At 51.4% G+C, this 26,247-nt stretch overlaps 1 protein-coding gene across 4 annotated transcripts; it reads left to right on the top strand.

Annotated features, from left to right (window-relative positions):
* Window positions 1-494: 494 nt before the first annotated feature.
* On the top strand, window positions 495-17,540 carry TTC12 (tetratricopeptide repeat domain 12). 4 transcript variants are annotated; one of them, XM_054291449.1, is made up of 21 exons: window positions 495-695; window positions 1,397-1,557; window positions 1,827-1,857; window positions 2,333-2,410; window positions 2,815-2,936; window positions 3,689-3,748; window positions 4,099-4,170; window positions 4,516-4,576; window positions 5,465-5,653; window positions 6,428-6,494; window positions 6,996-7,084; window positions 8,003-8,168; window positions 9,302-9,394; window positions 9,563-9,626; window positions 10,349-10,498; window positions 11,380-11,478; window positions 11,928-11,996; window positions 12,668-12,769; window positions 13,292-13,391; window positions 15,735-15,960; window positions 17,133-17,540. In XM_054291449.1, the coding sequence occupies exons 1-21, from the start codon at window positions 632-634 to the stop codon at window positions 17,149-17,151; spliced, it is 2,082 nt and encodes a 693-aa protein (XP_054147424.1). In that variant the 5' UTR covers window positions 495-631; the 3' UTR covers window positions 17,152-17,540. The 4 variants fall into 4 exon arrangements, with proteins under 4 accessions (XP_054147424.1, XP_054147423.1, XP_054147427.1 ...); XM_054291448.1 differs by lacking the exon at window positions 17,133-17,540 and adding an exon at window positions 16,770-16,884; XM_054291452.1 differs by lacking the exons at window positions 5,465-5,653; window positions 17,133-17,540 and adding an exon at window positions 16,770-16,884.
* Window positions 17,541-26,247: the final 8,707 nt, after the last annotated feature.

The raw sequence follows: 26,247 nt of genomic DNA, 5'->3' as shown, positions 1-26,247 counted from the left end.
GAAATAATCCGAGTCTGGCATAAAAATAGGGACGAGCTTCAGGCTGGGCATGGGCAGGAATTCCTCCATGGAAAGGTTGAACCATGGGCAGGGGCTGCCCGGGGGGGTGTGAGGTGCCCATCTCTGGAGGTGCCCGGGATGGCCCGGAGGGGGCACCAGAGCTCTGGGCTGGGGACAAGGCGGGCACGGGGCACGGGGAGCGCTCGGTGCTGCCAAAGCCCCTTCCCAGCCGGGATAACCCCGGGATTCGGCCGGGACCTGCCGCTTTCCCGCCAAATTACAGGCTCATTTAAATAACCACGCCCGTTAATTTGAATAACACCGAGCGTTCTTATTTGCATAACCCCGCCCTTCGCTTGCATCGCCACGCCCACCCGCTGGTGCCGCGTCGGGCGCGTTCCCCTGGCAACGGCGCCGCGGGTTCGAGCCCGGCCCCGGCGGCTCCCGCTGCCCCTCGGGGTCCTCCGGTGTCCTCCGGTGTCCTGTTTGTGTCCCCTCGGTGTCCCCTCTGTGTCCCATCTGTGTCTCATTGTGTCCTCTCTGTGTCCCCTCGGTTACCCCTCTTGTCCCGTCTGTGTCCCTTCCGCGTCCCCTCTCTGTCCCCCCTCTGTCCCCCCGGTGTCCCCCGGCCATGCTGCGTGACAAGGACACCGAGGAGGATTTCCAGCGCTTCCTGCGCCGCGTGGACGATGTCAGTGAGTGACCGGAGGGGCGCGGGGACATCGCGGGGACAGCGCGGGGACAGCACGGAAACAGCGCGGGGACAGCGCGGGGACAAAGCGGGGACAGCCAGGGAAGGGGAGGAGCGGGGCCGAGGGCGGCCGCACATCGGTGGGGAAGGGGCAAATGCCGCTGTGCCCCGGCCGGTTCCGTTTGTTCGGTGTTTGCCGGAGGCTCGGAGCGGCTCCCGCCTTTATTTGGGGTGCTGAGAGCCGCTTGCTTCTGTGGATTTCATTAATGATAGCAGAAAGTGCAGGGGGCTCCTGAAAGTGACGGAAACTGCAGGTTTGTGTCCTGAAAGTGACAGGAATCCACCGTGGGAAAGTTTCTGTTTATTCAAAGTGCCGCTTGCTTCCGTGGATTTCATCAATGCTTGCAGAAACTGCAGGTTCTGTCCTGAAAGTGACACAAAATCCGCCCTGGGGAAGTTTTTGTTTATTCAGAGTGCCCAAGGTCACGCTGGAGCGCCCCGGCCTATGGGAGAGGTCCCTGCCCATGGGACTGGGTGGGTTTTGGGGTCTTTTCCACCCCAAACCACTCAGGGATTCTGTGGGTTTATGGTAAAAGCCATCCTGGCCAGCGCTGCCTTCAAAGCCACCTGAACTCCTGGTCCTTCCACGTTTGAAGTCCTGTGTGTATCTATATTTTATTTGAGGTTTTCCTGTGATTTTTTTAGCCAATTTGCTGCAAGGGCTGAAGTCCCCGGACTCGGCAGTGCAGGAGAAAGCCATCGCTGAGACAGAGAAAAGGCTCCGAGAGCAAGGGGCCGGCAGGGAGGAGGAGGAGGAGGAGGAGGAGTGCAGGACCACGGTGAACAGAACGCTCATCAACCCTTCTGTAAGGGCTTTTCCCTCTGAAATTAAAGCTGGGCCCAGTCCAGGTTAAACACACAGATGGGAACTTCCCAGGAATGCCAGAATTTATCGAATCTTTACCATTTTTTGATTAAATATCAAATTGGTGCTCCTGCTGTGTGTCAGGCTGGGGATTTCAGGTGCACAAAGACATTCCTGATGCTGCTGTGGCTTTTCCCAAACCATTTCTGGCTTTCCCAAACCATTTGTGGCTTTTCCCAAACCATTTAATTTCTGTTTCTGTTCTTCCAGGGCACACCAAGGGTGCAGGCAGCAGATGCAGGTAGGACACTGCTCCTCTCTAAATAAAACCAAGCTCTCAAACCAGCTCTAGCAGGGATGGAGCTCATGCAAGAGCTGACTCCAGCCCTTTTCCTGTGTCTGTAACCAAAATTCAGTCAGCTCTTGGGGCACACTCAAGGTCTCAGCACCGTGGCTGTGTTTTCCACAGGTGGGAGCCTTGTCCTCTTCTGGCTCCTCATCTCTTTACACTTTTTATTGTGAATTTCAAAGCAAACCTGTTTGTTTGGCCCTGGGGAGGAGCAAGGCAGGTGTGCAGCTCCTCAGGGGTGGCATCATCCTTGTCTGTGACAGCTCGTCAGCCACTTCCACTTTAATTGCTGAAACGGCCCCTTGGTGTTGGCTTTTATTGAGAAATGACTCACAAGCACCCTGGGAATTATTGTTTTTACGCTGTTTTAATGAAGTTTGCTCTTTTTTTCCCCCTCTAAAATGCCACCAACCCTGCTGTTTGGAAGATGGCTTCCTGGCAGCTTTGGAGAAGGATGCCAAGGAACGAGCCCAGAGGAGGAGGAGGAATGAGAAGCTGGCAAACGGTGACTGCTGAGAGCAGCCCCAGAAATGCCTGCCAGGGGCTGGGGGAGGCACAGCCGGGCCTGCCGGAGCCCTGGGACAGGCCCAGGGCTCCTCAGAGCTGCTGCTCCTGGTGCTCTGCACGGTATCAGGCGGTGGAGCTGCTTTGGGATGGAGGGAGGGGAGGGGAACGCTCAGTTCTCCCTCTGGAAGGGGAATGGTTGCAGGGAAATAATGGAAATAATAATGGAAATAATGTAAATAATGTAAATAATAATGGAAATAATGGAAAAAACGGCTGGGCTGGAACCCTGGGGCTGTCCCAGCAGGAGAGCCTGGCTCTGCCTGCCCAGTCCCACTGGGGGATGAAATAAATGAAATATTGGTGGAGATTGTTGCTGTTCTCAATGCACTGTGCTGCTCTCAGCCCTGAAGGAGCAGGGCAACGAAGCCTTCAGGGCAGGAGACTTTGCCCTGGCCATCCAGAGATACTCAGAGGGGCTGGAGAAGCTGAGGGACAAGCAGGAGCTCTACACTAACAGGGCCCAGGTCAGTGCCAGGGCAGCAGCCACTTCTGGCTGGGTTTTGTGGGGCTGTGCCAGGGTAAAAAACCCAAACCATTGTTCTGTTACACCCCTTGGAGGTGGTGAGACCCTGCTCCTGCACAGCAGGTGGGGAAAATCCTTCCAATTCCCAGTTTGATTCAAATACTCTGAATTTTTTACTATTAATAACAAATAAAATAAAATAATTATTATTTATATTCTATATAATAACAGTATATATTACCATTATACTATATATAATATATAATATATAATATATAATATATAATATATAATATATAATATAGTATATAGTATATAGTATATAGTATATAGTATATAGTATATATTGTATATTATATGTAATATATTAGCTATTACATATTATATATATTATATATAGTATATATTATATTATATTATATTATATTATATTATATTATGTTATATACAATAATGCTTTTCCAGGAATCCCTTCTATAACTGCAGAGTGAAATATTTGCCTTGCAGTCTCTGTTTGCCTTGTGCACTCTGTGTTTGTGTGTAATTTAGAATTCTATTCAGCTGATTCTAAATTAGAACATCCAAGGAGATGGCAGACAAGTTAAGAATGGAAATTACCCTGCAAATCAATGGCCAGGCCAATCAGCAGCCTTGTTTTATTCTTTTTAATTAGCCGGTGTTTGTGCAACAGCGAGCAGAAATTGTTTGAAGGATTCTAATTCTTCTGCTTGGACTTTTTTTTATTTATTTCAGGCCTACCTGAAGCTCCATGAGTATGAGAAAGCCATCAGTGACTGTGAGTGGGCATTAAAGGTAATTCCACAATTGCCAAGTGGAAAAGACCCTCAAAATCAGCATTATTTACAGAAATCCATATTTTTTACTCAAATGAACAGGAAAATATTCACAGTTTGGAAACCCTGCTTTCCACCCTCACTTCAAGCCTGTGTTTTTTGATTCCCTGGGGGCATTAATTCAGCATAAAAACATTAGCCACCACTAATAAATGGTACAAACACCCTAATCTTTGCTTTGGGCAGCTCTAATAATAATCCGAATTTTAATAATTAATAAACAATAATTAATCAGAGTGCTGGGAAAAAATACTGAAAGGCTGAAATGTTCTAAAGACATAACTCATATTAATTTCTGGTTTACCTCAGTGCAATAAGAACTGCCTTAAAGCCTGTTTCCTCATGGGGAAGGCTCACCTGGCCCTGCAGCACTTCTCTGAGGTGAGCTGGGTGAATTTTGGGGGCACATTTTGTCTGCTTTCGGGGATGAGAGGGAAAGTTTCATGCCTCAGTTTTTGTTTTCTGCTGGAACTCTGATTTTTTGCTCCTTGGAATTTACTGGAAAATTCCCTTTGAGTTTGCAACAGCAGGCAGATGTAGGAACTGAGAATATCTGAGAGTTTTATCATAGTTTTTTGAGAGTTTTATCATCTGTGTCCCGATAAATGTCATTTTTCCCTTTTATTAAAGGCTGTGGCCCCAAAAACCTTTGGGGTGTGATTGGGATATCATTGATATCATTGATATCACCCAGCTGGAACTGAGCACCCTTTTTTCTCCCTGCAGTGCAGGCAGTGCTATGAGAAGATGCTGCAGATTGATCCCCAGAAGGAAAACCTCTTTAAAGGTGAGAAATATTCTTTTCACCCTTGTTTTCTGCTGAAGAGGGAGCAGAGTTTCCCTGCCACACTTGGTTTCCCTGTGACCTCCTGCCTCTTCTTCTCCTGGGAGGCTTCAGCTTCTCCCTGCTTTGCTCCTCTGGGATGTGATTTGGAGAATTGTTTACAAAACGTGTGAATTGTTTTTAATTAATCACCAGTCCCAGTCCAGCTGTATCAGACTCTCTGGTCAGTCACGGGTTTTTATTATAATTCCTGTCTGGCTTTCTGATGTCTCCTTTCTTTTTCTTTAGTGTAGTTTTGGTATATCATTGTAATGTAATGTAATATAATAAAATATAATGTAATGTAATATAATGTAATGTAATGTAATGTAATGTAATGTAATGTAATGTAATATAAGGTAATGTAATGTAATGTAATATAATATAACATTATATCATATTATATATTATATAATGTATAATTATATATAATATATACTATATATATTTATATACATAAATATATTAGATAATATAATATAATATAATATAATATAATATAATATAATACAATATTACATTATGTTACATTACATTAAAATGTAATGTATTTATATGATATTATATTATATGATATTATATGATATTATATTATATTATATTATATTATATTATTATATTATGTTATGTTATATTATATTATATTATATATTTCTATATATAAATACATATTGTATGTAATTATATAATATTTAATTTATAATATGATAGAATGGAATATAATATAATATGATAGAATGTAATATAATATGATATGATATGATATGATATGATATGGTATGATGTGATATGATATGATATGATATGATATGACATGATGTGATATGATATGATGTGATATGACACTGGCAGAGTGCATGGAGGAGGCCAGGCTGGAGGAGCAGAGGCTGAGGCAGGAGCAGAGGGCACAGAGGGAGCTCCAGGCCGGGAGTGTGGCTGCTCTGTCCATCCAGGAGCTGCTGCAGAGGATCAGCAGCCCTGGCCACGACCTGCCCTACTACACAGGGGCCATCAGCCTGCTGGCAGGAGCCGTCAACACCTGTGAGTTTGCTGCAAAATGTTCATTTTGTTAATTGTTGTTAATTTTGGGAGGTGTAACCCAGGCAGAGGAGGGCAGGGCAGCATGTTTTAAAGGATCCCAGTGACTGTTCCTGCATTTCAAACACAAAACTGGCACTGTGGGTATTTCAGCGTGGCCAGTGGGTGTTCACAGCATTTTTTAGCATCAGACTGATGCTGTAGCTGAGCCGCTGAGAGTCCCTGGGGACTGGAGTCTCGTTTGTTTATAAACATTTGTAATTCATAAATATTTGTAATATTTGTCATTTGTAATATTTGTAATTTATAGATATTTGTAATTCTCTGTTAAAGCCCGTTGAGTTACAAAGCCAATTTTGTGTTTCAGCCTTCCTGAATAATATAATTAATATAATACAATATAATATGATATAATATATGATAAGATTAATATAATATAATATAATATAATATAATATAATATAATATAATACAATACAATATAATATAATATAATATGTATAATATAGTATAATATAATATAATATAATACTATAATTAATATTATTACTATAATTAATATAATATTTATTTCACTTGACCCCAAAAGCACCAGGCACGAACCAGAGCAATTTTCAGCTTCAGAACCACTCCTCCTTCACTCCCTGCTGAATTTTCCCCCATTCCCCAGGATGTTTTTGCCCAGAGCTGCTGCCGTGACCTTTTCTTTTAGCACTGCCCAGGAAGAGCAGGAGCCTGCCTGGCTGTGGCCCAGCTGAGCTTTCTGTGCTCTTGCAGGCTCTGGGCAGACGTTCTTCAGGACAAACAATGGCTTCAGTATCCTGAGCAGCGAGGCTGTCAGAGGGTGAGAGCTCTCCCAGGGCCGCTCCAGCCCTGGGAAATGCAATATTGTTTTCAAGAAACAGAATCAGCCCTTGGGATGCAGACGGACTGATCGGAGGAGGGTGGAATGCCAGATTCCAGTGGGTGAATGGAGGCACTTGTACCTGACCGTGGCACAGACAGGGCTGCCTCAGATGAAGGAGGAGAATCCCTGGGCTGCTGTTTGTGTCTGTTTGTCTGGGCAGTTATCCTATCCCTGGTGCTGAGAGCAGCTCTGCAGAAAAATCTGAGTGGGAAAGAGCAGCTGAAGGCTCTGGCTGCAGCCCCTGGAGCTGAGCTTGGGCACCAGGATCCCCTGGCACTTTTTAGGTTCCATATTTTGGGTTTTTTAGTCCATCTGTATTTTGGGTGGTGGCTGCAGGGGCACCTGAGGGGTGCAGCACATCCAAATTCCCATTCCCTGGATATTCCCCATGGTTTGAGCCACCCTTTGCTCTGTTCAAAGCTGACTTTTCTCATCCAGGGCCTTCTGTGCAGAGAGCAAAAGCCCTGCTGAGGAGGAGCTCTGCGTTTCCCTTCTGCTCCTGTGGCAAGCTGCCTGTGCTGGCAATGGTAAAGCCCTGGCATCCCCCTGATCCCTGTTAATTAATGAGGGATTCATTTGGCATTTCTGGGCTGGGGCTGGGCATGGCCACCCCTCTCCCAGAGCACCTGCATGGTTGGAACCCAAATTTTGCAGGTCAGAGGAGGTGTTGGGTGCAGGATGGAATTTCCAATCTCTGAGCATTTCCAATCCACACAAGGGGTGGGAAGTAAATCCCCTGTGATTTTTGCTGCTCCTGAGATAACACCCCTTGCACAGTTTTCTCTGCTTTAAGCAGTTACACCTGCAAAAAGCAGAGTTTTACAGAAGAGAAAGCTGAATTTATTTAGAATTATCAATCACTAGAGCTTGGGCAGGTACCTGCCTCTGATTTTAGGGTGAGAAATGGGTTGGGGTGCGTGGTAAAGTGTGACGGTGTTCACAGGGGACTTAGGATGAGGGAAGAGATGTAGATCTGACTCCATGTTTCAGAAGTCTTGATTTATTATTTAATGATATATATTACATTAAAGCTACACTAAAAGAATAGAAGAAAAGGTTCTCAGAAGCTTAGCTAAGCTAAGAATAGAAAAGAAAGAATGATAACAAAAGGCAGCTGTCTCGGAGACAGCTGGGCCTTGATTGGCCATTAATTATAAACATCTGAGATGGGCTAATCAAAAATCTACCTGTTGCATTCCACAGCAGCAGATAACCATTGCTTACATTTTGTCCCTGAGGCCTCTCAGCTTCTCAGGAGGAAAAAATCCTAAGGGAAGGATTTTACATGAAAAGATGTCTGCGACAGTTAAGTGGAAATGCAGAATAGTGTGTTGACTTGTGGGGCTCAGCTGTTAAAATAAAATATTCATGCTGAAAAAAAAATAAAATAAATGAAATTAAGAAGCCAATGAGTGACATTGAAGAGATTTTCTGTCCCTTTCCAGAGGAGAACCAGCGTGTGCTGCTGGCCCAGCCCGAGGTGGGTGCCCAGCTGCCAGAGCTGCTGTCCCGTGGCACTGCCCAGATCCAGAGGGAGACCCTGGCCCTGATCTCCCTCTACTCTGAGCACGAGGGCGGCCGCAGGCTGCTGGGCAGGCAGGACCTGAGCAGGTGAGACAGCAGGGAAAGGTCCTGGCAGGGCTCAGGGGAAGGGGGCTCGGGGTGCCCTCAGCGCTCTGCAGCCCCTCAAAGGTTGGGCTCTGTCTGCAGGGACTGACAGAGCCAGAGCACTCAGCCTCGAGCTGTGCCAAGGGAAATACAGGCTGGATATCAGGGAAAAGTTTTTTACAGAAAGGTGATAAAGTTCTGGAATGTTCTGCCCAGGGAGGTGGTGGAGTCACCATCCGTGATGTGTTTAAAACAAGGCTGGATGTGGCACTGGGTGCCAGGGTTTAGCTGAGGTGCTAGGCATGGGTTGGACTTGATGGTCTTGAAGGTCTCTTCCAACCTGGTCATTCTATTCTCTGAATTCTGTGACTTCTGTGAATTTCGGTGAATTTTGGGAATGCCCAGGAACTGGGAATGGTGGAGTCACCAACCCTGATGTGTTTAACAAAGCCTGGATGTGGCACTGGGTGCCAGGGTTTCAGTGAGGTTTTGTTGGGACTGAGTTGCACTTGATGCTCTTTGAGGTCTCTCCCAACCTGGTCATTCTGTGATTCTGTGAATTCCTGAGGGGACACAGTGGCACTGAGGTTTCTGCCCTTTGAGGCCAGGAATGGCAGAAGTGGGAGTTGGATATGTGGGGTGGAGCTGCAGGAAGTTCTGATGGCTGAAATAAAGGATTTTAAATGAATTCCTGTAATTTGGAGTCCCCTCCTCCAAACCCCTGTGGCACTCAGGCAGAGCTCACCCTGTGCCTGAAAATCTCCTGGGTTGCAGCTGAGAATCTCTCCTCATTTAATAACTGGGGTTATTTAGTGTTGCCATGGCTCAGTGGGTGGGGAGGAAACCCCATTGCCTTTGTCCCTTATCCTGCTGCTTCCTCCCTCTGAGAAATGTCCATTTACTGCTTTGGACTAATAATGGGTGCTCATTGTTCATTTTCCTGGGGAGGAAAGGTGAAAGGAATGAGCCACATCTCAGAGGGTGCTCAAAGAAGGCAGGTTTAACTGTGGCTCCAAATACCAACAACCTAAAAAATAAAATTTTGATATTTAATGATTTATGAATTTTTGTCTGTAATGATTAAACCAAGGCTGACACAAATTTTTGGTTATTTTTTTACATTATTTTAACACCAGATGGCTGCAGATTTTGATGGCATTTGTCAAGTGCACTGATGCAAGGGCTGAGAGTGCCATGAACATCCTGTCTGACTTAAGTGGGGAGGAAAGGTAATTTATTTCAATTCCTCATTCATTTCTCTGAAGCTGTGCTGTGAGCTGTGTGAAATGAGCCAGGGACAGCCTGTTGGCCACCTCTGCTGTGAGGTTTCCATTGCTCTTCTCTTGCTTTTAGCTGTGATTTGTGACTAAAACGTTTTGATTTTTATCCCCCAACAGGTTCCAAGCCCAGTGTCGGGCCACGTTCTCCACGGCTGTTTCACCTTTTTTCACCCAGCTGCTGGTAGGGAAGATCTGGTTTTGGATTTCCAGTTTATTTTTGTGTATCCTGGGCAAAGGGAATTTTCCAGAAAATGTGACTGTGACACCTTGGGCAGCTGGGGTTCACCAGAGAGCTCCTGGAGTGCCAGGGGGGTGGCACACCCAGATGTGTTGTTTGGGGCTGATTCTGCCTTGAAGATAAAGTGAAAATGAGGAAAATCTGCAAACTTTGGGAAGCTGGGGTTTACCAGAGAGCGCCTGGAGTGCCACAGGGGTGGCACACACACACACAGTGCCGTTTGCCGGTGGTTTGTGTTTATTTTGTCTTGAAGATAAAGTGAAAATGAGAGAAATCTGCAAACTTTGGGCACCTGGGGTTGAGCAGAGAACTCCTGGAGTGCCATTCCCCACGACCAGAGAGGTGGCACACACACAGTGCTTTTTGGGGCTGATTCTGCCTTGAAGATAAAGTGAAAATGATGGAAACCTGCAAACTTTGGGCATCTGGGGTTTATCAGAGACCTCCTGGAGTTGCCAGAGGGGTGGCACACACCCAGATGTGCTGTTTGCTGGTGCTTTGTGTTGGTTTTGCCTTGAAGCTAAAGTGAAAATGAGGGAAATCTGCAAACTTTGGGCAGCTGGTGTTGAGCAGAGAGCTCCTGGAGTGCCAGGGGGGTGGCACACACACCCAGATGTGCCGTGTGCTGGTTTGTGCTGATTTCCCTCACCTTGCTGTGTTCGCAGGTGTGTGCCAGGCAGGTGAGTGCCAGGCAGGTGCCCTGGGCAGCCCTGGCCCGTGCCCTGGCCGTGCTGGGCAGGCTCTGTGCAGATGTTGGGCTGCGGGCACAGCTGGCTCAGAGCAGGGAGTGCTGGAAGGCCGGCCTGGAGCTGCTGGTAAGGGAAATCCCCAGCCCTCCCCTGTCTGTCTGTCTGTCTGTCTGCTCCCCTCCCAGCCCTGGGCCCTTCCCTCTAAATGGGATTTTTGGGGGGGGTCTCAGAGCTGCCCCCCTCAGCTGTGCCCCTTCACATGGTCCCGTCCTGCTGGGAGCTTTGAATACAGCCTCAGGTCAGATAAAGGATTTCCTTGTGGCTCTGTGCTCTTCAGCATAGAAAGCTTCAAATTCTTCAGCACTGAAATTAAAAATTCTTGTTTAAAATTCTTCAGCACAGACAGTTTTAAATTGTTCAGCACAGAAAGTTTAAGATTGCAGTTTAAAATTCTTCAGCACAGAAAGTTTGAAATTCTTCAGCACAGAAAGTTTCAAATTCTAGTTTAAAGTCCTTCAGCACAGAAAGTTTGAAATTCTTGTTTAAAATTCTTCAGGACAGAAAGTTTAAAATTCTAGTTTTAAATTCTTCAGCACATGAAGTTTAACAATATTGTTTAAAATTCTTCAGCACAGAGAGTTTGCAAATCCTTCAGCAGAGAGAGTTTAAAATTCCCGTTTAAAATTCTAGTTTAAATTTCTTCAGCATAGAGACTTTCAAATTCTCATTTAAAATTCTTCAGCACAGGAAATTTCAAATTCCAGGATTCTAGCACCTCCCAGGTGAGGCTGTGCTGTGAGCGCAGTCCCCAAGCCCTGAAGGTTGAGGGATCTTTGTGACACCCCAAGCACCCCAGGTTTGGGGGTGCAGCTTTGGGTCCCACCCGCGGGTTGGTGTCACGGGGTGCCCCCAGCTCTGCTCCTCCTGTCCCAGCTCTTTCCCTGCCCTGGAGCTGCCCAGGAAGGGCCTGGCCTGCCCTGGGCGCTGATTTTGCTGCTCTGTGCCAGGCTGGGTGCCCCGATGCCAGCCCTGGGTACCAGCACTGCGTGTTTGCACTGCTGGGGCTGATGATGAACCTGCTGCTGGAATCCAATGGCACCATCCAGGTAAGCAACACCTGGGAATTTAAAATAAAATAAATAAATTACAGTGTTGCAGGTTGTTTTTAAGGGTGGGTGATAATTTAAGTAGGCTGAGAAGTGAAAAAGGGATTTTCTCTTCTGCCACCACCTCCAATATATAAACAGCCATGAGGAAAAAACAGTGTAAAGGGCACAGATTATCTTTCCATGCGTTTTCCCTGTGTTGTTTCCCCTAAGTTTTCCCTGTGTTGTTTCCCCATTTTCCCCTGAGTTTTCCCCATTTTCCCCCTGAGTTTCCCCTGATTTTCACCTGTGTTCTCCCTGAGTTTCCCCCATTTTTCCCCATTTTCCCCTGAGTTTTCCCCATTTTTCCCCTGATTTTCCCCTGTGTTTTCCCCATTTCCCTCTGATTTTCGCCTGTGTTTTCCCTGAGTTTTCCCTATTTTCCCCTGATTTTCCCCTGTGTTTCCCAGGACTTTGCTGTGCCCATCAGTGGCAAGTGCCTGGCTCTGCTCAGCCACCAGGACGGAAGGATTGTCACAGTGAGTCACCCACAAAAGCTGGGTTTGGGGCTCTCCTGAGCTCCTCAGAGCCAACTTCTGCCCTGTGCAGGAGACTTTGAATCCTCAAACGCTCCCAATAGCAATAAAAAAGTAATAGACCACTTTTATATTCATTTTTATATGGTTTGATGCAAGAGGTTTTCAAGGCTCCCTTGAAATCTGCTTAATAGAAGCTCTTAGAAACCACTCCAGTGTGGAACCGTTAAAAATGAGTGGAGAAGCAAAGCAGGCAGAGCAGTTTGGGGGTTCAGTGTTCCCTTTGCAGCTGGGATGGGGTGGGACTCCAGGGAGAGCAGCTCCTGCAGCAGGGGCAGGTGGGGGCTCTCAGTCCCTTCTGAGCTGTTTTACCTCTCTCAGTGCCTCTGCTCTCTGCCAGGAGTTTGTATTTTTATTTTCTATTGAATGAACACCCAGGGTTCCAGTTTGGGCTCCTCTCTTTCTGTGCTGAAGCTCTGCTGGGCTCAGTTTCCAAAAAAGCCACATCCTAAAGCTGTTCTTTGTTAGATCCTGCAGTTCTGAGATTTCCTTAATTCCTGTGAATTTCTCCTTCCAGTACTTTAATTATTTCAGTTTTACCATGCAGGAACAAACCAATTAAGCTGCCTGGAGCAATAAAAGTTTGGTTTTGCTTCTCTTTCCCCCTGGTTTAGAGAGCCACAGGAGTGCTGAGCCGTGTCCTGCCTGCGTCTCCCTCAGCGGTGCAGGAGGTGGTGAGAGCAGGAGTGGTGAAGAAAATGCTCAAATTCTTGAAAGTAAATCCAACTTCCTTTATTCCTGCCTGCATTGTCCCCTGAGCAAATCTACCTCCCCCTGGCCTTATCCTCCTTTTTCTGGAGGCTGTGTCTGCATCCTTGGCCATTGTCACAGTGCTCCCAGGCTTCATTTTAATTTTTTTTAAATTCTTAATTCTAATTCTTCTTTAATGTTTTTGTTTAATTTTTTATTTTAATTTTTTTCTTTAATTGTTCTTAATTTTTTTTTAGTCCTTAATTCTAATTATTCTTTAATTTTTTTTCCTTTAATTTTTTTTCATTTGTTTTTTCCTTTCTTCTTAAATTTTTAAAAATTCTTAATTCTAATTCTTATTTTTTTCTTTAATTTTTTTCTTTTAATTTTTTCTTTTATTCTCTCTTCTTACATTTTTTAAATTCTTAATTGTAATTCTTCTTTATTTTTTTTCTTTTATTTTTTTTCTTTTATTCTTTCTTCTTAAATTTTTAAAATTTCTTAATTCTAATTCTTCTTTAATTTTCTCACTGTGTTTGCCCCCTCAGGTTGGGGGACAGCTCACATCCAGCTATGCCATAAAGACCCTTTCTGTCTGCACCAAGAGCAGCAGGAGAGCTCAGGAAGAGCTGATGAAGGGGGATAAAAGTAAGTGAAACTTGTGATTTCCTATTAATATAACCCCTGATTATCCTATTAAAATAACCCCTGATTTCCAGGGCTCGGGGCTGTTTCTCCCTCTCGTGGCTGGATTTATCCAGCCCATGTTCAGTGATCCTGGATCTCAGGATTCTGGTCTGGGATATTGCTGCTGCTCTCAGGTGTCAGAGCCCAAACTCTGCCATCCTTAGGGGCAGCTCCCAGCTGAGCTTTGGTAGCTCTGGATGCGCAGGAAGCCTTTTGTATGTTCCTTTTTCCAGCTCTTCTTTCCACAACAGCATCTCTGCTTTTTTTATGTTCCTTTTCCCAGCTGTTCTCTCCACAACACCATCTCTGCTTTTCTTATGTTCCTTTTTCCAGCTGTTCTTTCCACAACAGCATCTCTGCTTTTTTTATGTTATTTTTTCCAGCTGTTCTCTCCACAACAGCCTCTCAGCTTTAAGGCAGTTAATAATAAAGCACTGGGATGCTCTTCCCAGGGAGGTGGGGGAATCACCATCTCTGGATGTGTTTAACAAACACTGGACATGGCACTTGGTGCTATAGTTGAGGTGTTAGGGCATAGGTTGGACTCAATGATCTTAGAGGTCTCTTCCAACCTCATTATTCTGTGATTCTTTGATTCTGTGATTCTGTAATGTGGCACCTTCAGCTCTCTGAGAGACAGATCTCTGGAAAGTGGAGCTGAGGCAGCTCCTGGCTGCTGAAATTGCCAGGAAATGCCCTCATTCCCCAGCTTTTCCAGGCAAACAGCGCCAGTCACAGCTGGAGCAGCTCTGCCTGTCTCTAACCCAGATTTCCCCTCCTGCAGAGTTTCAGGTGCTGCTGGAGCATCTCTGGCTGTGTCTAACAGAGATTCCCCTCCTGCAGGGTTCCAGGTGCTGCTGGGGCTGTGTCTAACCCAGATTTCCCATCCTGCAGGGTTCCAGGTGCTGCTGGGGCTGTGTCTAACCCAGATTTTCCCCCTTTCAGGGTTCCAGGTGCTGCTGGGGCTGTGTCTAACCCAGATTTTCCCCTTTCAGGGTTCCAGGTGCTGCTGGGGCTGTGTCTAACCCAGATTTTCCCCTTTCAGGGTTCCAGGTGCAGCTCTGGCTGTGTCTAACCCAGATTTCCCCTCCTGCAGGGTTCCAGGTGCAGCTCTGGCTGTGTCTAACCCAGATTTCCCATCCTGCAGGGTTCCAGGTGCAGCTCTGGCTGTGTCTAACCCAGATTTCCCCCCTTTCAGGGTTCCAGGTGCAGCTGGGGCTGTGTCTAACCCAGATTTCCCCTTGCAGGGTTCCAGGTGCTGCTGGGGCTGTGTCTAACCCAGATTTCCCCTTGCAGGGTTCCAGGTGCAGCTCTGGCTGTGTCTAACCCAGATTTCCCCCCTTTCAGGGTTCCAGGTGCAGCTGGGGCTGTGTCTAACCCAGATTTTCCCCTTTCAGGGTTCCAGGTGCAGCTCTGGCTGTGTCTAACCCAGATTTCCCCCCTTTCAAGGTTCCAGGTGCTGCTGGGGCTGTGTCTAACCCAGATTTCCCCCCTTGCAGGGTTCCAGGTGCTGCTGGGGCTGTGTCTAACCCAGATTTGCCCCTTGCAGGGTTCCAGGTGCTGCTGGGGCTGTGTCTAACCCAGATTTGCCCCTTTCAGGGTTCCAGGTGCAGCTGGGGCTGTGTCTAACCCAGATTTCCCCTTGCAGGGTTCCAGGTGCAGCTGGGGCTGTGTCTAACCCAGATTTGCCCCTTTCAGGGTTCCAGGTGCAGCTCTGGCTGTGTCTAACCCAGATTTCCCCCCTTTCAGGGTTCCAGGTGCTGCTGGGGCTGTGTCTAACCCAGATTTTCCCCTTTCAGGGTTCCAGGTGCTGCTGGGGCTGTGTCTAACCCAGATTTGCCCCTTTCAGGGTTCCAGGTGCAGCTCTGGCTGTGTCTAACCCAGATTTTCCCCTTTCAGGGTTCCAGGTGCTGCTGGGGCTGTGTCTAACCCAGATTTTCCCCTTTCAGGGTTCCAGGTGCAGCTCTGGCTGTGTCTAACCCAGATTTTCCCCTTTCAGGGTTCCAGGTGCAGCTCTGGCTGTGTCTAACCCAGATTTCCCCCCTTTCAAGGTTCCAGGTGCAGCTGGGGCTGTGTCTAACCCAGATTTCCCCCCTTGCAGGGTTCCAGGTGCTGCTGGGGCTGTGTCTAACCCAGATTTTCCCCTTTCAGGGTTCCAGGTGCAGCTGGGGCTGTGTCTAACCCAGATTTCCCCCCTTTCAAGGTTCCAGGTGCTGCTGGGGCTGTGTCTAACCCAGATTTCCCCCCTTTCAAGGTTCCAGGTGCAGCTGGGGCTGTGTCTAACCCAGATTTCCCCCCTTGCAGGGTTCCAGGTGCTGCTGGGGCTGCTGCACTCCGCGGATGAGCTGACTGTGGGCAATGCAGCTTTCTGCCTCAGCCAGTGCCTGCTGCTGCCCGGGGCTGCCTCGTCCCTGCTGGGCTCTGGGGCGGTGCAGCTGCTGCTCAGGCACGCTGGGGGTGACGCTGCCAGGACCTCGGTGCAGCAGAACTCGGCCATCGCCCTGGGCAGGCTCTGCGTGGCTGAGCCAAGGTAAGCCCCTAAATCCACTTTTTAAATTTCCCTTTTCTGTTATTTCAATTTTCTGTTATTCTGTTATTTTTATTCTGTTATAGTTTTTATTTCCCTATTCTGTTATCCCTAAGAAAGCAACCAGGGTAAGCCAAACCAAGAGTTGTTAGGTTATTTTTTATAATTACTCCATTCTAATTCCTTTCTCCAGCCAGAATCCCTCCCTGTGATCTGTCCCCAAATCCCTTTAGGGCTCCTGAGGTGCCAGTTCTGTCCCCACATCTCTCAGGGAATTCATTGTCCTGTGCTGGAAGGAATGCTGCTCACTTGGGATCTACAGATCCGTTAAAATCTGTAAATCCCAAATGAGCAGTAGAGAAAATATCAGCCCTGAGATTTGTCTGAAACAGCAGAGATAGAAGGGAAACTCTTTCTTTTCTTAGTTTTGTTAATCTGAAATTAACCTATTTGTAGAATGTCATTTATGTGCCTTTCTGAGGGCAATAATAACCTAGAAACTTTATTAAGAGTATCTGCATTAATTTGGATGTTAATGTGTTAACATGAAATTAATAATGTGTTATTATTATTTCTATTATTATTACTATTACTATTATTTAGAAACTCTGTTTTATATTGAATAAATTATATTTATATAAATATATAAAACATATAAATTATATTTTTTATAATATATAAAATGTTGACTATTTTATATTGAATATATTGAACTATTTCTAGCATTAAGCACCCCTGCAAGCTTGGGCAGAGCAGTGAGAGTTTAAAACTTTGATTTTCAGTCACCAGCTGTCCCCCTGTTGTCTCTGCAGGCACATGCAGCAGCTGAGGAAGCTCAATGGCCTGGCCATCCTGAACTCCTCCATGAAATACGTGCAGAGCAGCTGAGCTCCTCAGAGCCCTCCCCAGTGCCCTCCATTCACTGCTCCTGAGTTTTCTTTGCTTTAATAAAATTCATTCAAAGCACATCAGCTTTTCAGCGGCTTTTTGGAGTGGTTTTGGTACCCCACAGAAGCCAGTTAAGCAAAATCAGGAGGAAGGAGTTAATTTATTATCTCAGTTACCAAAATATCCCCTTGCATTAGGCTGCCTTTGCTTTAATAATTGGCATAAATTTAATAAACGGCCATTAATACAGTGTAGCTTTTTTTTTTTTTTGTTGGTTTTGAACACAGAAAACAGAAGAATTTATGACATTTCTGTGCAGAATAAACACAGGCCAGCCCAGTTTGAGTATAAAATGGCTCTTTGGGTCCTCTCCTTGGCACCTGGGGGTGGCAGTTCTGGGGGGAACTTTGTCCCCCCAAATTATCCAGCAGCTTTTTCCAGAGAGAGAGAGAGAGAGCAGCTGGATCAGCTTCCCCTTGTGAGAAACACTGGGCTGGCACTGGGGTCAGGGAGCTCCTGCTGGACCCCTGGCACAGCCTGGACAGTGGGGAAAATATTGTTCAATAACGAGAATATTGTTAAATAATGGTAAATGTTGTTGAATAATGGAGAATATTGCAAAATAATGAGAATATTGTTCAATAATGGAGAATATTGTTCAATAATGGAAAATATTGTTCAATAATGAGTATATTGTTCAATAATGGAGAATAGTGCTGAATAATTGAGAATATTGTTAAATAATGAAGAATATTGTTGAATAATGGGGAATATTGTTGAATAATGGAGAGTGTTGTTGAATGATGGGGAATATCGTTGTTCCCAGCTGTCATTAGGGCCCTTATCTGCCCCTGCTCAGGTGTTCAGTGCCCTCACACAGGCAGGGCAGTGTCAGGATCCTCTCTCAGCCTGGCTGCAGGTTTGTGTGCCTGGCACTGATTCCTGCTGGGGGCTGCTTGCTGCCTGCAGAGAATGTTTACAGTTATTTGGGGGCTTTATGGCTAAAAAAACCAAAAGGGATATAACTGTGATTGTGCCCAGGGAGCCTCTGGGCTCTCAGAAAGGTTTGAGTTCTGTGCTGGTTTCACTATGGTTTCTGTTCCTCCCTGGGATCCAGCCTGATCCCTGTGGATGTTTTTATTGCCACGAACTGGCAAAAAAAAAAAAAAAAAAAAAAAAAAAATTCAGAATTATAGAATAGTTGAGTTAAAATGGACCCACAGCTTCACCCAGTGCAGCTGCCTGAGCACTCCAGGGCTGAGCAGAATCAAAGTGTGTTCAGGGCATTGTACAAAATCCCCTCTTCAGGGAGCCCTTGCAGTGTTTTACCCCCTTTTTGGCTAAAAAATGCTTCTTAATACCCAGCTTGAACTCAGCACCTCCCCTCCACGTCCTCCTGGGGAGCTGCAGAGAGCCAGGAGGTCTCTCCTGATCCTGCTTTTCTCCAAAGTGGGCACCCCCAGAGCCCTGAGCCTGGCAGGGGCACTCCCAGCTCTGTTCCCTCCCCTGGCTGTACCCAAACCCCTCCACATCCTCCCCCAGCCCTTCCCCAGGGCTGCTCTGCTGTTCACAGTCCCATTTTCCACCTTTTGGATGCAAACCTGCCCAGCTCTGTTCTTTTGTTCAAACCCATTGATTCCAATTGGCGCAGGGTTTTTTTTCCTGGACCAGGTCATTGGTCAGTGTGTGGCCTAAGCTCTTATAAAGTGACCCAGCCCTCTGCTGCCCTGCAGAGCAGCACCTGCCCGCTGCTGGGAGGCAGCAGCGAGCCCAGGGAGCTGCTGCCAGCTGGGACATTCCTCGCTGGGATGGCTCAGGGCATGCAGGAAAAATTCCCCCTCTTGGTCCTGCTGGCAGCTGCACTGCTGGAACTGTCTGGTGAGTGCTGGGCTTTGGTTTGCTCTACAGAGCTGCTGCTTGTCTGCTTTTCTGCCTCTGCTATTGCTGCTTTCCTGCCTCTCTGGCTGTGCTTTTTCTGCTTTGCTGCTTTTCTGCCTCTCTGGCTCTGCTCTCGCTGCTTTCCTGCCTGTCCTGGGCCAGCCTTGGGGATTCCTCTCTGGAAATCAAGGGCTCCTCTCTGGCTGCTTCAAGCCTTGGGTGCTTCAGGTGGTGCTGAATGGCAGCAGCAGAGGAGGAGGGAATGGGAATGGGAATGGGAATAGGGCTGGGAATAGAACTGGGAATTGGAATGGGAATGGGAGTGGGAAGGGGATTGGAGCTGGAAATTTGAATGGGATTGGGAATGGAAATGGGAATGGAAATGGGAATGGAACTGGGTTTGGAAATGGGAATATGGGACTGGGAATGGGAGCAGGAATGGGAATGGGATTTGGGCTGGGAATTTGAATGGAATTGGGAATGGGAATGGGATTGGGAATGGGAATGAAAATGGGACTGGGAATGGGACCAAGAATGGCAATGGATCTGGCACTGGGACTGGCACTGGCACTGGCAGTGCCCAGTTCAGCTATGCTGAGGAGCTGCTGGAGCAGCTCAGGGCTGACTCCAGCAGATCCCAAGGGCTGTCCTGTGTCCCCAGGTGCCTCAAGAAGTGGCCATGCTGGCAGTGGGGCGCTGGCCCTGAGCCCTGCTGGAGCAGCCCAGCCCAGCCCCGAGCCCATCACTGAGGGGGACTGGGCTGGGGGCACCTCGCAGAGCCCAGGAGCTGCTCCCAGCCCTGGAACGAGCCCTGAGCCCGTGTCCCAGCCGGGGAAAGCTGCAAACAGAACAGCCCCGCTGCCCTGGAGCCTGGCAGGGGCTGAGCTGCTGCACACAGCAGCCCCCAAAGCCCAGCATGGACTCTCATCTCCTGGAAGCTTCTGGAGCTCCACACAGGGCTCACAGCCCCCCACAGCCCTGCAGGGAGAACCAGGAGCTGCTCCTGGGGCTGGTCCCAGCCATCCCAGCGCCAGCTCAGGGCTGCCCCAGCCCTTTGACGCACAGGACTCTCCCCAGCTCACGGCTCTCCCTTCCCCTGCTGCCATGGAGCACAGCAAGCTGCCGAGCCCTAAAGCTTCTCCTCTGAGCCCAGCACTCGACTTTCATCCTCCAAGGAGAGAAATGGCAGCGTCTGCACTTCCCCCAGGAGCTGGGATCGCTCTGGCAAGGGCAGGGGAGGGAACGCTGCCCACGGGGAAAGGGAACACGGGGGAAGGGCCCACAGGAATGGTGCCTATGGAAATGGTGCCCACGGGGAAAGGGCCCATGGGAGTGCTGCCCACAGGAATGGTGCCCATGGGGAAAGGAAACACAGGAATGCTGCCCACAGAGATGCTGCCCACAGGAAAAGGGCCCACAGGAATGGTGCCCACAGGGAAAGGGCCCACAGGGAAAGAGCCCACAGGAGGAGTGCTGCCCATGGGAATGCTGCCCACAGAGATGCTGCCCACAGGGAAAGAGCCCACAGGAGGAGTGCTGCCCATGGGAATGCTGCCCACAGGGAAAGGGCCCATGGGAGTGTTGCCCACAGGAGTGCTGCCCATGGAAATGGTGCCCACAGGGAAAGGGCTCACAGGAGTGTTGCCCACGGGGGTGCTGCCCACAAAGAAAGGGCCCATGGCCACCAACCCTCCATCCCAACCCAACCCCACAGCAGGGGTGGCACCTGCTGGCCTGAGGAGCACTCAGAGCTCGGCTGCTGGAGCCACAGCTTCTGCCAGCCCAGCCCAGCCAGCCCCAGGGCAGCTGGGCTCAGACTATTCCAGAACCAGCCAGCTCTCCCCTCTGCAGCAGGAAACCACGGGCAGCACAGGCAGGAACTCAAGCTCAGCTGTCACAGATGGCTCAGAACACCCAGCCCAGCTGCCTGCTCCTCACAGCCTCCCTTCTTCATTGTGGGTGGAAGCCCCAGCTCCTGAGGGATCCCTTCCCTCTCCATCCCAAGCTGGCACCAGCGATGGACAGCAGCCCCTCGCTTTGCCTCTCAACTGCACCGAGCACCTTCCTGAGAGCAACAGGAGCTCCCAGGAAATGGCACTCCCAGGAGATGCTGCTCCCTGGGCAGTGACAGAGAAACCTGGGAAACCTCCCTCACCTGGGACCCCACAGCCTCCTCCGAGCTCATCCTCATTAACCCAGCTGTGGATCTCCACACCCACACCTTCCCCAACTCCCAAAGCAGCAACTCCTGCCCACTCTGCAGCCATGCCCACCTTTGGGAACGGTGACCTCCTGCCCTGGGATCCTGTCCCAGCAAGGCTCCAGCCTCCTGCTGCCTCTGCTGCTGCTGGGATGCAGCCCACGGGCCCCAACACCCCGAGGACCTCACCCTCACCTCCAGGCTCTGGCTCCCAGCTCCAGGGAGCTTCTGCCCCTCCAGTGCCCCACGGAGTCTTGGCTGGGATGCTGCAGGTGAGCACAGGGAGAAGGAGCAAACCTGGTTCTCTACCACTGACCCCAGAAGCCAGCCCTGTCCCCAAAATTGATTATCCAGCCCTGACCCCAGCAGCCAGCCCTGTCCCCAAAACTGATTCTCCTCAAGTGTCCCCAGCAGCCAGCCCTGTTCCCAGAATTGATTTTCCAGATGCGTCCCCAGCAGCCAGCCCTATCTCCAAAATTGATCCTCCTCAAATGTCCCCAGCAGCCAGCCCTGTCCCCAAAGCTCCAGCCCTGTCCCCAGCAGCCAGCGCTGTCCCCAAAGCTGTTTCTCCAGCCCTGTCCCCAGCAGCCAGCGCTGTCCCCAGCCCCTCTGGAGCCCCCAGCCACAGGCCCCAGGCAGTTCCCAGCCCTGTCCCCCCTGAGCTGGCAATTTCTGCCCTGCCCTCCTCCCATGCCCAGCGAGGCCACCCCGGCTCCCCCCCAGCCCAGCCTGGCCCAGGGGTGCCCGGGGAGGTGCCAGCAGCCCTGGCACAGGCTCTGGGGCACCACTTCAGCACAGCCCCTGGTGCAGCCAGAGAGGAGCCCCTGGCCCTGCTGCCCTCGGCCCCACTGCTGTCCTTTGTGCTGCAGAGCGCTGAGGGCAGGATCTGCCTGCAGCCCGTGCAGGATTCCCCTCTGCCCCCAGGATTCCCCAATTCCAGCCTTGGGGGGCTGCTCTCCATCCAGCAGGTCCTGGCAGCGCCCAACTCTTCAGTGCTGGGCCTGGCACACTCCCACCTGAGCCCCTCCAGCCTGGTGCTGGTCAGGCCTGTGTTTGTCCTGCTGCCCAGGGACGGGGCACAGGGGCTGTCCCCTGCTCAGGGTGACCTCAGAATGGCCCCCCTGGCCACCAGCGTGGGGACAACTGCGAGCAGCCAGGGCAGCCCAGTGAAAACCAGTCCCCCTTACTCCGCTGGGAACTCTGTGGGACCTGGACCTGCCCTGCCCACTGTGCCCAGGCAGCAAGCAGGGAGGGCAGAAGTCAGTTCTGAGCCAGTGCCAGCTACTCCTATTTCCACAGCCCTGTCCCCAGCTGTGCCCTCAGCCCCAGGCCTGTCCCCCCTGTCCCCAGCTGTCCCCCCAGCCCCAGGCCTGTCCCCCCTGTCCCCAACTGTGCCCTCAGCCCTAGACCTGTCCCCCCTGTCCCCAGCTGTCCCCTCAGCCCCAGGCCATGTCCTGGTGCCAAGGGTGAGCCCCACGCTGCAGCCCCTGCCCAGGCTGCCCCAGGAGATGCAGATTGCTGCTCCCCATCCCCAGCCAGCCACAGGCACTGCTCTGCTTTCCCTGGCAGCAGAGCCTGGCAACTCCCCTGTGCCCACTCAGAGCCTCCAATCTTCTCCCAGAGGGTATTTCACCACTGGAAGGCCACAACCTTCCCCTGGAGCTGCTTTCCTGGCAGCAAAGGGACCCCAGGGCTCCCCAGAGCCTGGGGGCAGCACAGGGGCTGCAGGGCAGGAGGGCTCAGTGCCCACCCCCAGCCCAGCCCATGCCCCCTGCCCGGGATGTTTGCCCTCCAAACCCCCTCCCAGGGCCCTCCCCAGCACCAAAGCCCTGCAGCCCTTCCCTCAGAGGATGCCAGGCACTGAGTTGCTGCCATCTCCAGCAGCTCCCAGCACGTCCTCAGCCTCCTCGGTGCTCCCAGCTGGGCACAGGGAACCCACAGTGGGCAGCACAGCCCGGAATACACTCTCTGCTCCTGCCACAGCAGCTCCAGTGCCCATCAGGGAACCCACAGTGCGCAGCACAGCCCGGGCTGCACTCCCTGTGTCTGCCACAGAGGCCCCAGTGCCCATCAGGGAACGCACAGCGGGCAGCACAGCCCGGAATGCACTCCCCGTGTCTGCCACTGCGGCTCCAGTGCCCATCAGGGTCAGCACAGACCAGAATGCACTCCCTGTGTCTGTCACTGTGGTTCCAGTGCCCACAGTGAACAGCACAGACCAGAATGCACTCCCCGTGTCTGCCACTGCGGCTCCAGTGCCCATCAGGGTCAGCACAGCCCGGGCTGCACTCCCTGCTCCTGCCACAGCAGCTCCAACACCCATCTCTGCTGGGACACCTGGTCCCACCCAAGGTTTGGAGCTGGGATTGAGCCCTGCTGTGCCTCAGCCCCTGGCAAACACCCAGAGCCCAACAGCAGCACCAAGGCAGGGTCTGATCCCTACAGAGAAGGCTCTGATCCCCATAGAGCAGCCTCTGCTCCCCACAGAACAAGCTCTTCACCCCATAGAGCAGGGTCTGCACCCCATAGAACAGGTTCTGCTCCCCACAGGGCAGGCTCCATTCCCCACAGAACAAGCTCTGCTCCCCACAGGACAAGCTCTGCACCCCACAGGACAAGCTCTGCACCCCATAGAGCAGCCTCTGATCCCCACAGGGCAGGTTCTGCTCCCCACAGGGCAGGCTCTGCTCCCCACAGGGCAGGCTCTGCTCCCCACGGAGACCCAAACCAGAGCAGCCATTTCTGGGGAGGCTCTGGCCGTGCTGAGCCCTGCAGGGCTGGCTGCCAGCCCTCCTGCCCCAGCTCCTGAGCTCTCCCCCGTGCTCAGCTCGAGCCCAGCTGCAGCCAGCAGTGGGGCAGGAGCTGCTGCCTCCCTGGGCACCAGCGTGTCCCCATCGGCCACGGCCGGCCCCAGCACAGCTCAGCCACCCCCAGTGGCCCTGGGACAGCAACTGGGTTTAACTGCAGCCCAGCCAGGCCCTGTTCCTGTCCCTGCACTGGGGGCACACCCCAGAGCCACACAGGCAGCGGGCACTGATGTCTCTGCGGCCAAGCTGGCACTGTCCCCGCTCACAGGCACAGAGCTGTTCCTGCTGCCAGCCCCAGCCGGGCAGCCCGAGCCCAGGGTGGGGCTGGAGCCCTCAGGGCAACTCCCTGTGGCACTGGGGAGCGCAGAGGGGGCAGCAGGAGGAGATGCAGCCCCCAGCAGGCAGCTGCCCACCCAGGCACCCGTGCCAGCTGCACCGCCACCATCAACCAGGCTCCTGCTGGAGAAGATGTCCCACCCTCTGGAGAACATATCCCACCTTCTGGAGAACGTGTCCCATCCTCTGGAGAACATATCCCACCCTCTGGAGAACATATCCCACCCTCTGGAGGTGTCCCACCCCCTGGAGACATTCCACCCACTGGAGAATGTATCCCACCCTCTGGAGAAGGTGTCCCACCCTCAGGAGAATGCATCCCAGCCTCTGGAGAAGATGTCCCATCTTCTGGAGAACATGTCCCACCCTCTGGAGAGGTTCCACCCTCAGGAGAATCTATCCCACCCTCGGGACAAGGTGTCCCACCTGCAGGAGAATGTATCCCACCCTTTGGAGGAGATGTCCTACCCTCAGAAGAATGCATCCCAGCCTCTGGAGAAGGTGTTCCACCCTCTGGAGATGTTCCATGCTCTGGAGGTGTCCCACACTCTGGAGAACATATCTCACCCTCTGGAGGAGGTATTCCACCCTGTGGAGGTGTCCCACCCTCTGGAGAACGTATCTCACCCTCTGGAGCTGTCCCACCCTGTGGAGAAGGTATCCCATCCTCAGGAGAATGTATCCCACCCTCTGGAAGAGATGTTCCACCCCCTGGAAGAGGTATCCCACCCGGGGGAGAACATATCCCACCCTCTGGAGATGTTCCACCCTAAGAATGTATCCCACCCTCTGGAGGAGATGTCCCACCCTCTGGAGAACATATCTCACCCTCTGGACAAGGTGTCCCCCCCTCTGGAACAGATGTCCCTCTCTCTGGACGAGGTGTCCCCCGCTCTGGAGGAGGGTGCCCTGGAACCTGTCACTGGTCCCTCCATCCCTGGCACTGCTGCCCGGGCAGTGCCACCGCCAGCAGTCCCTGCTGACAGGCTGGTTACCGAGGGCCCTGCCAGGGACAGGGACAGGGACCCGGAGCCCGTCCCGGTGTCCCCGGGCCCGCAGAGCCCCCGGGCCGGGAGCGGCGCCCGCACAGTGCCGGGGCAGCCCGGGCTGGGGGCTGCGGGCACGGCCCCGGGGCTGCTGCCGGGCACGGAGCGGGCCGAGGAGGAGGAGGAGGGCAGGACCAGCGAGGTGACAGACGGAGCAGCTGAAGCCTTGGGGACAGCGGTGACCCCGGAGCCCGGAGCGCTGCGGAGCGAGTGGCACCAGAACAGGGGGCTACGCTCGGCTGTGACCGCGCTGGACGGGCAAGTACCCGGGCTGGCTCCCTGTGGCTGCTGCTGCCTGGCTGCCTTTCATCCCATTCCCTTTTCCATCCCATTCCCTTTTCCATCCTATTCCCTTCCATCCTATTCCCTTCCATCCCATTCCCTTCTCCCCTCTGTCCCCAGGCTCGCCGTCGTGAGCGATTCCTGCGGCGCCGGGAACCACTCGGTGCGGCTGAGCCTGAGCCCCGCAGCCGCCGCGGAGCCGCGCTCGGAGCAGCCCCACGACACCTTCGTGGCTCTGGTGGCCCTGCAGAGCGACAGCAGCCGGGCCCTGCTGCAGCTGCACTCGTGCTGCGTGACCCCCTCGGCCAGCCCCGGGACTGCGGGGGCTCAGTGCTGCCTCTTCCGCAGGTTGGAATGGGGAACTCCTCCCTTTGTGTAGGGTTTGTGGAAATAACCCCTCCCTTTGTTTAGGATTTATGGAAATAACCTGTCCTGCTCCCCCTAGGGGGCTGCGGGGGCTCAGCGCTGCCTGTTCCACAGGTGGGAATAGGGAACTCCTCCCTTGGTGTAGGGTTTGTGGAAATAACCCATCCTGCTTCTCCTAGGGGGCTGCGGGGGCTCAGTGCTGCCTCTTCCGCAGGTGGGAATGGGGAACTCCTCTCTTTGTGTAGGGAGGAACTGCATTTTTGTGTATTTTGTGGAAATAACCCATCCTGCTTCCCCCAGGGGCTGTCACAGGGGTGCAGCATCCCCTTCCTGCTGGGGAGGCACACCCAGGGGTGCCAGCCATTTGGATCCCCACACTCCATTTATTTCAGCCCCCCCAGGACATGGGAGGGTCATTGCTCAGGGTTAGTGAACCCACAGTGGGGTGAAATGTGGGTTCCAGCAGCTCAGGGGGTGATGGGCACAG

This window comes from Melozone crissalis, unplaced genomic scaffold (assembly GCF_028551555.1).
Source record: "Melozone crissalis strain CALT ecotype California unplaced genomic scaffold, PUWL_Pcris_2 ptg000092l_1, whole genome shotgun sequence".
Classification (NCBI taxonomy): domain Eukaryota; kingdom Metazoa; phylum Chordata; class Aves; order Passeriformes; family Passerellidae; genus Melozone; species Melozone crissalis.
Note: the sequence above shows the minus strand (reverse complement) of the source record. Positions and strands in the feature narration are given on the sequence as shown.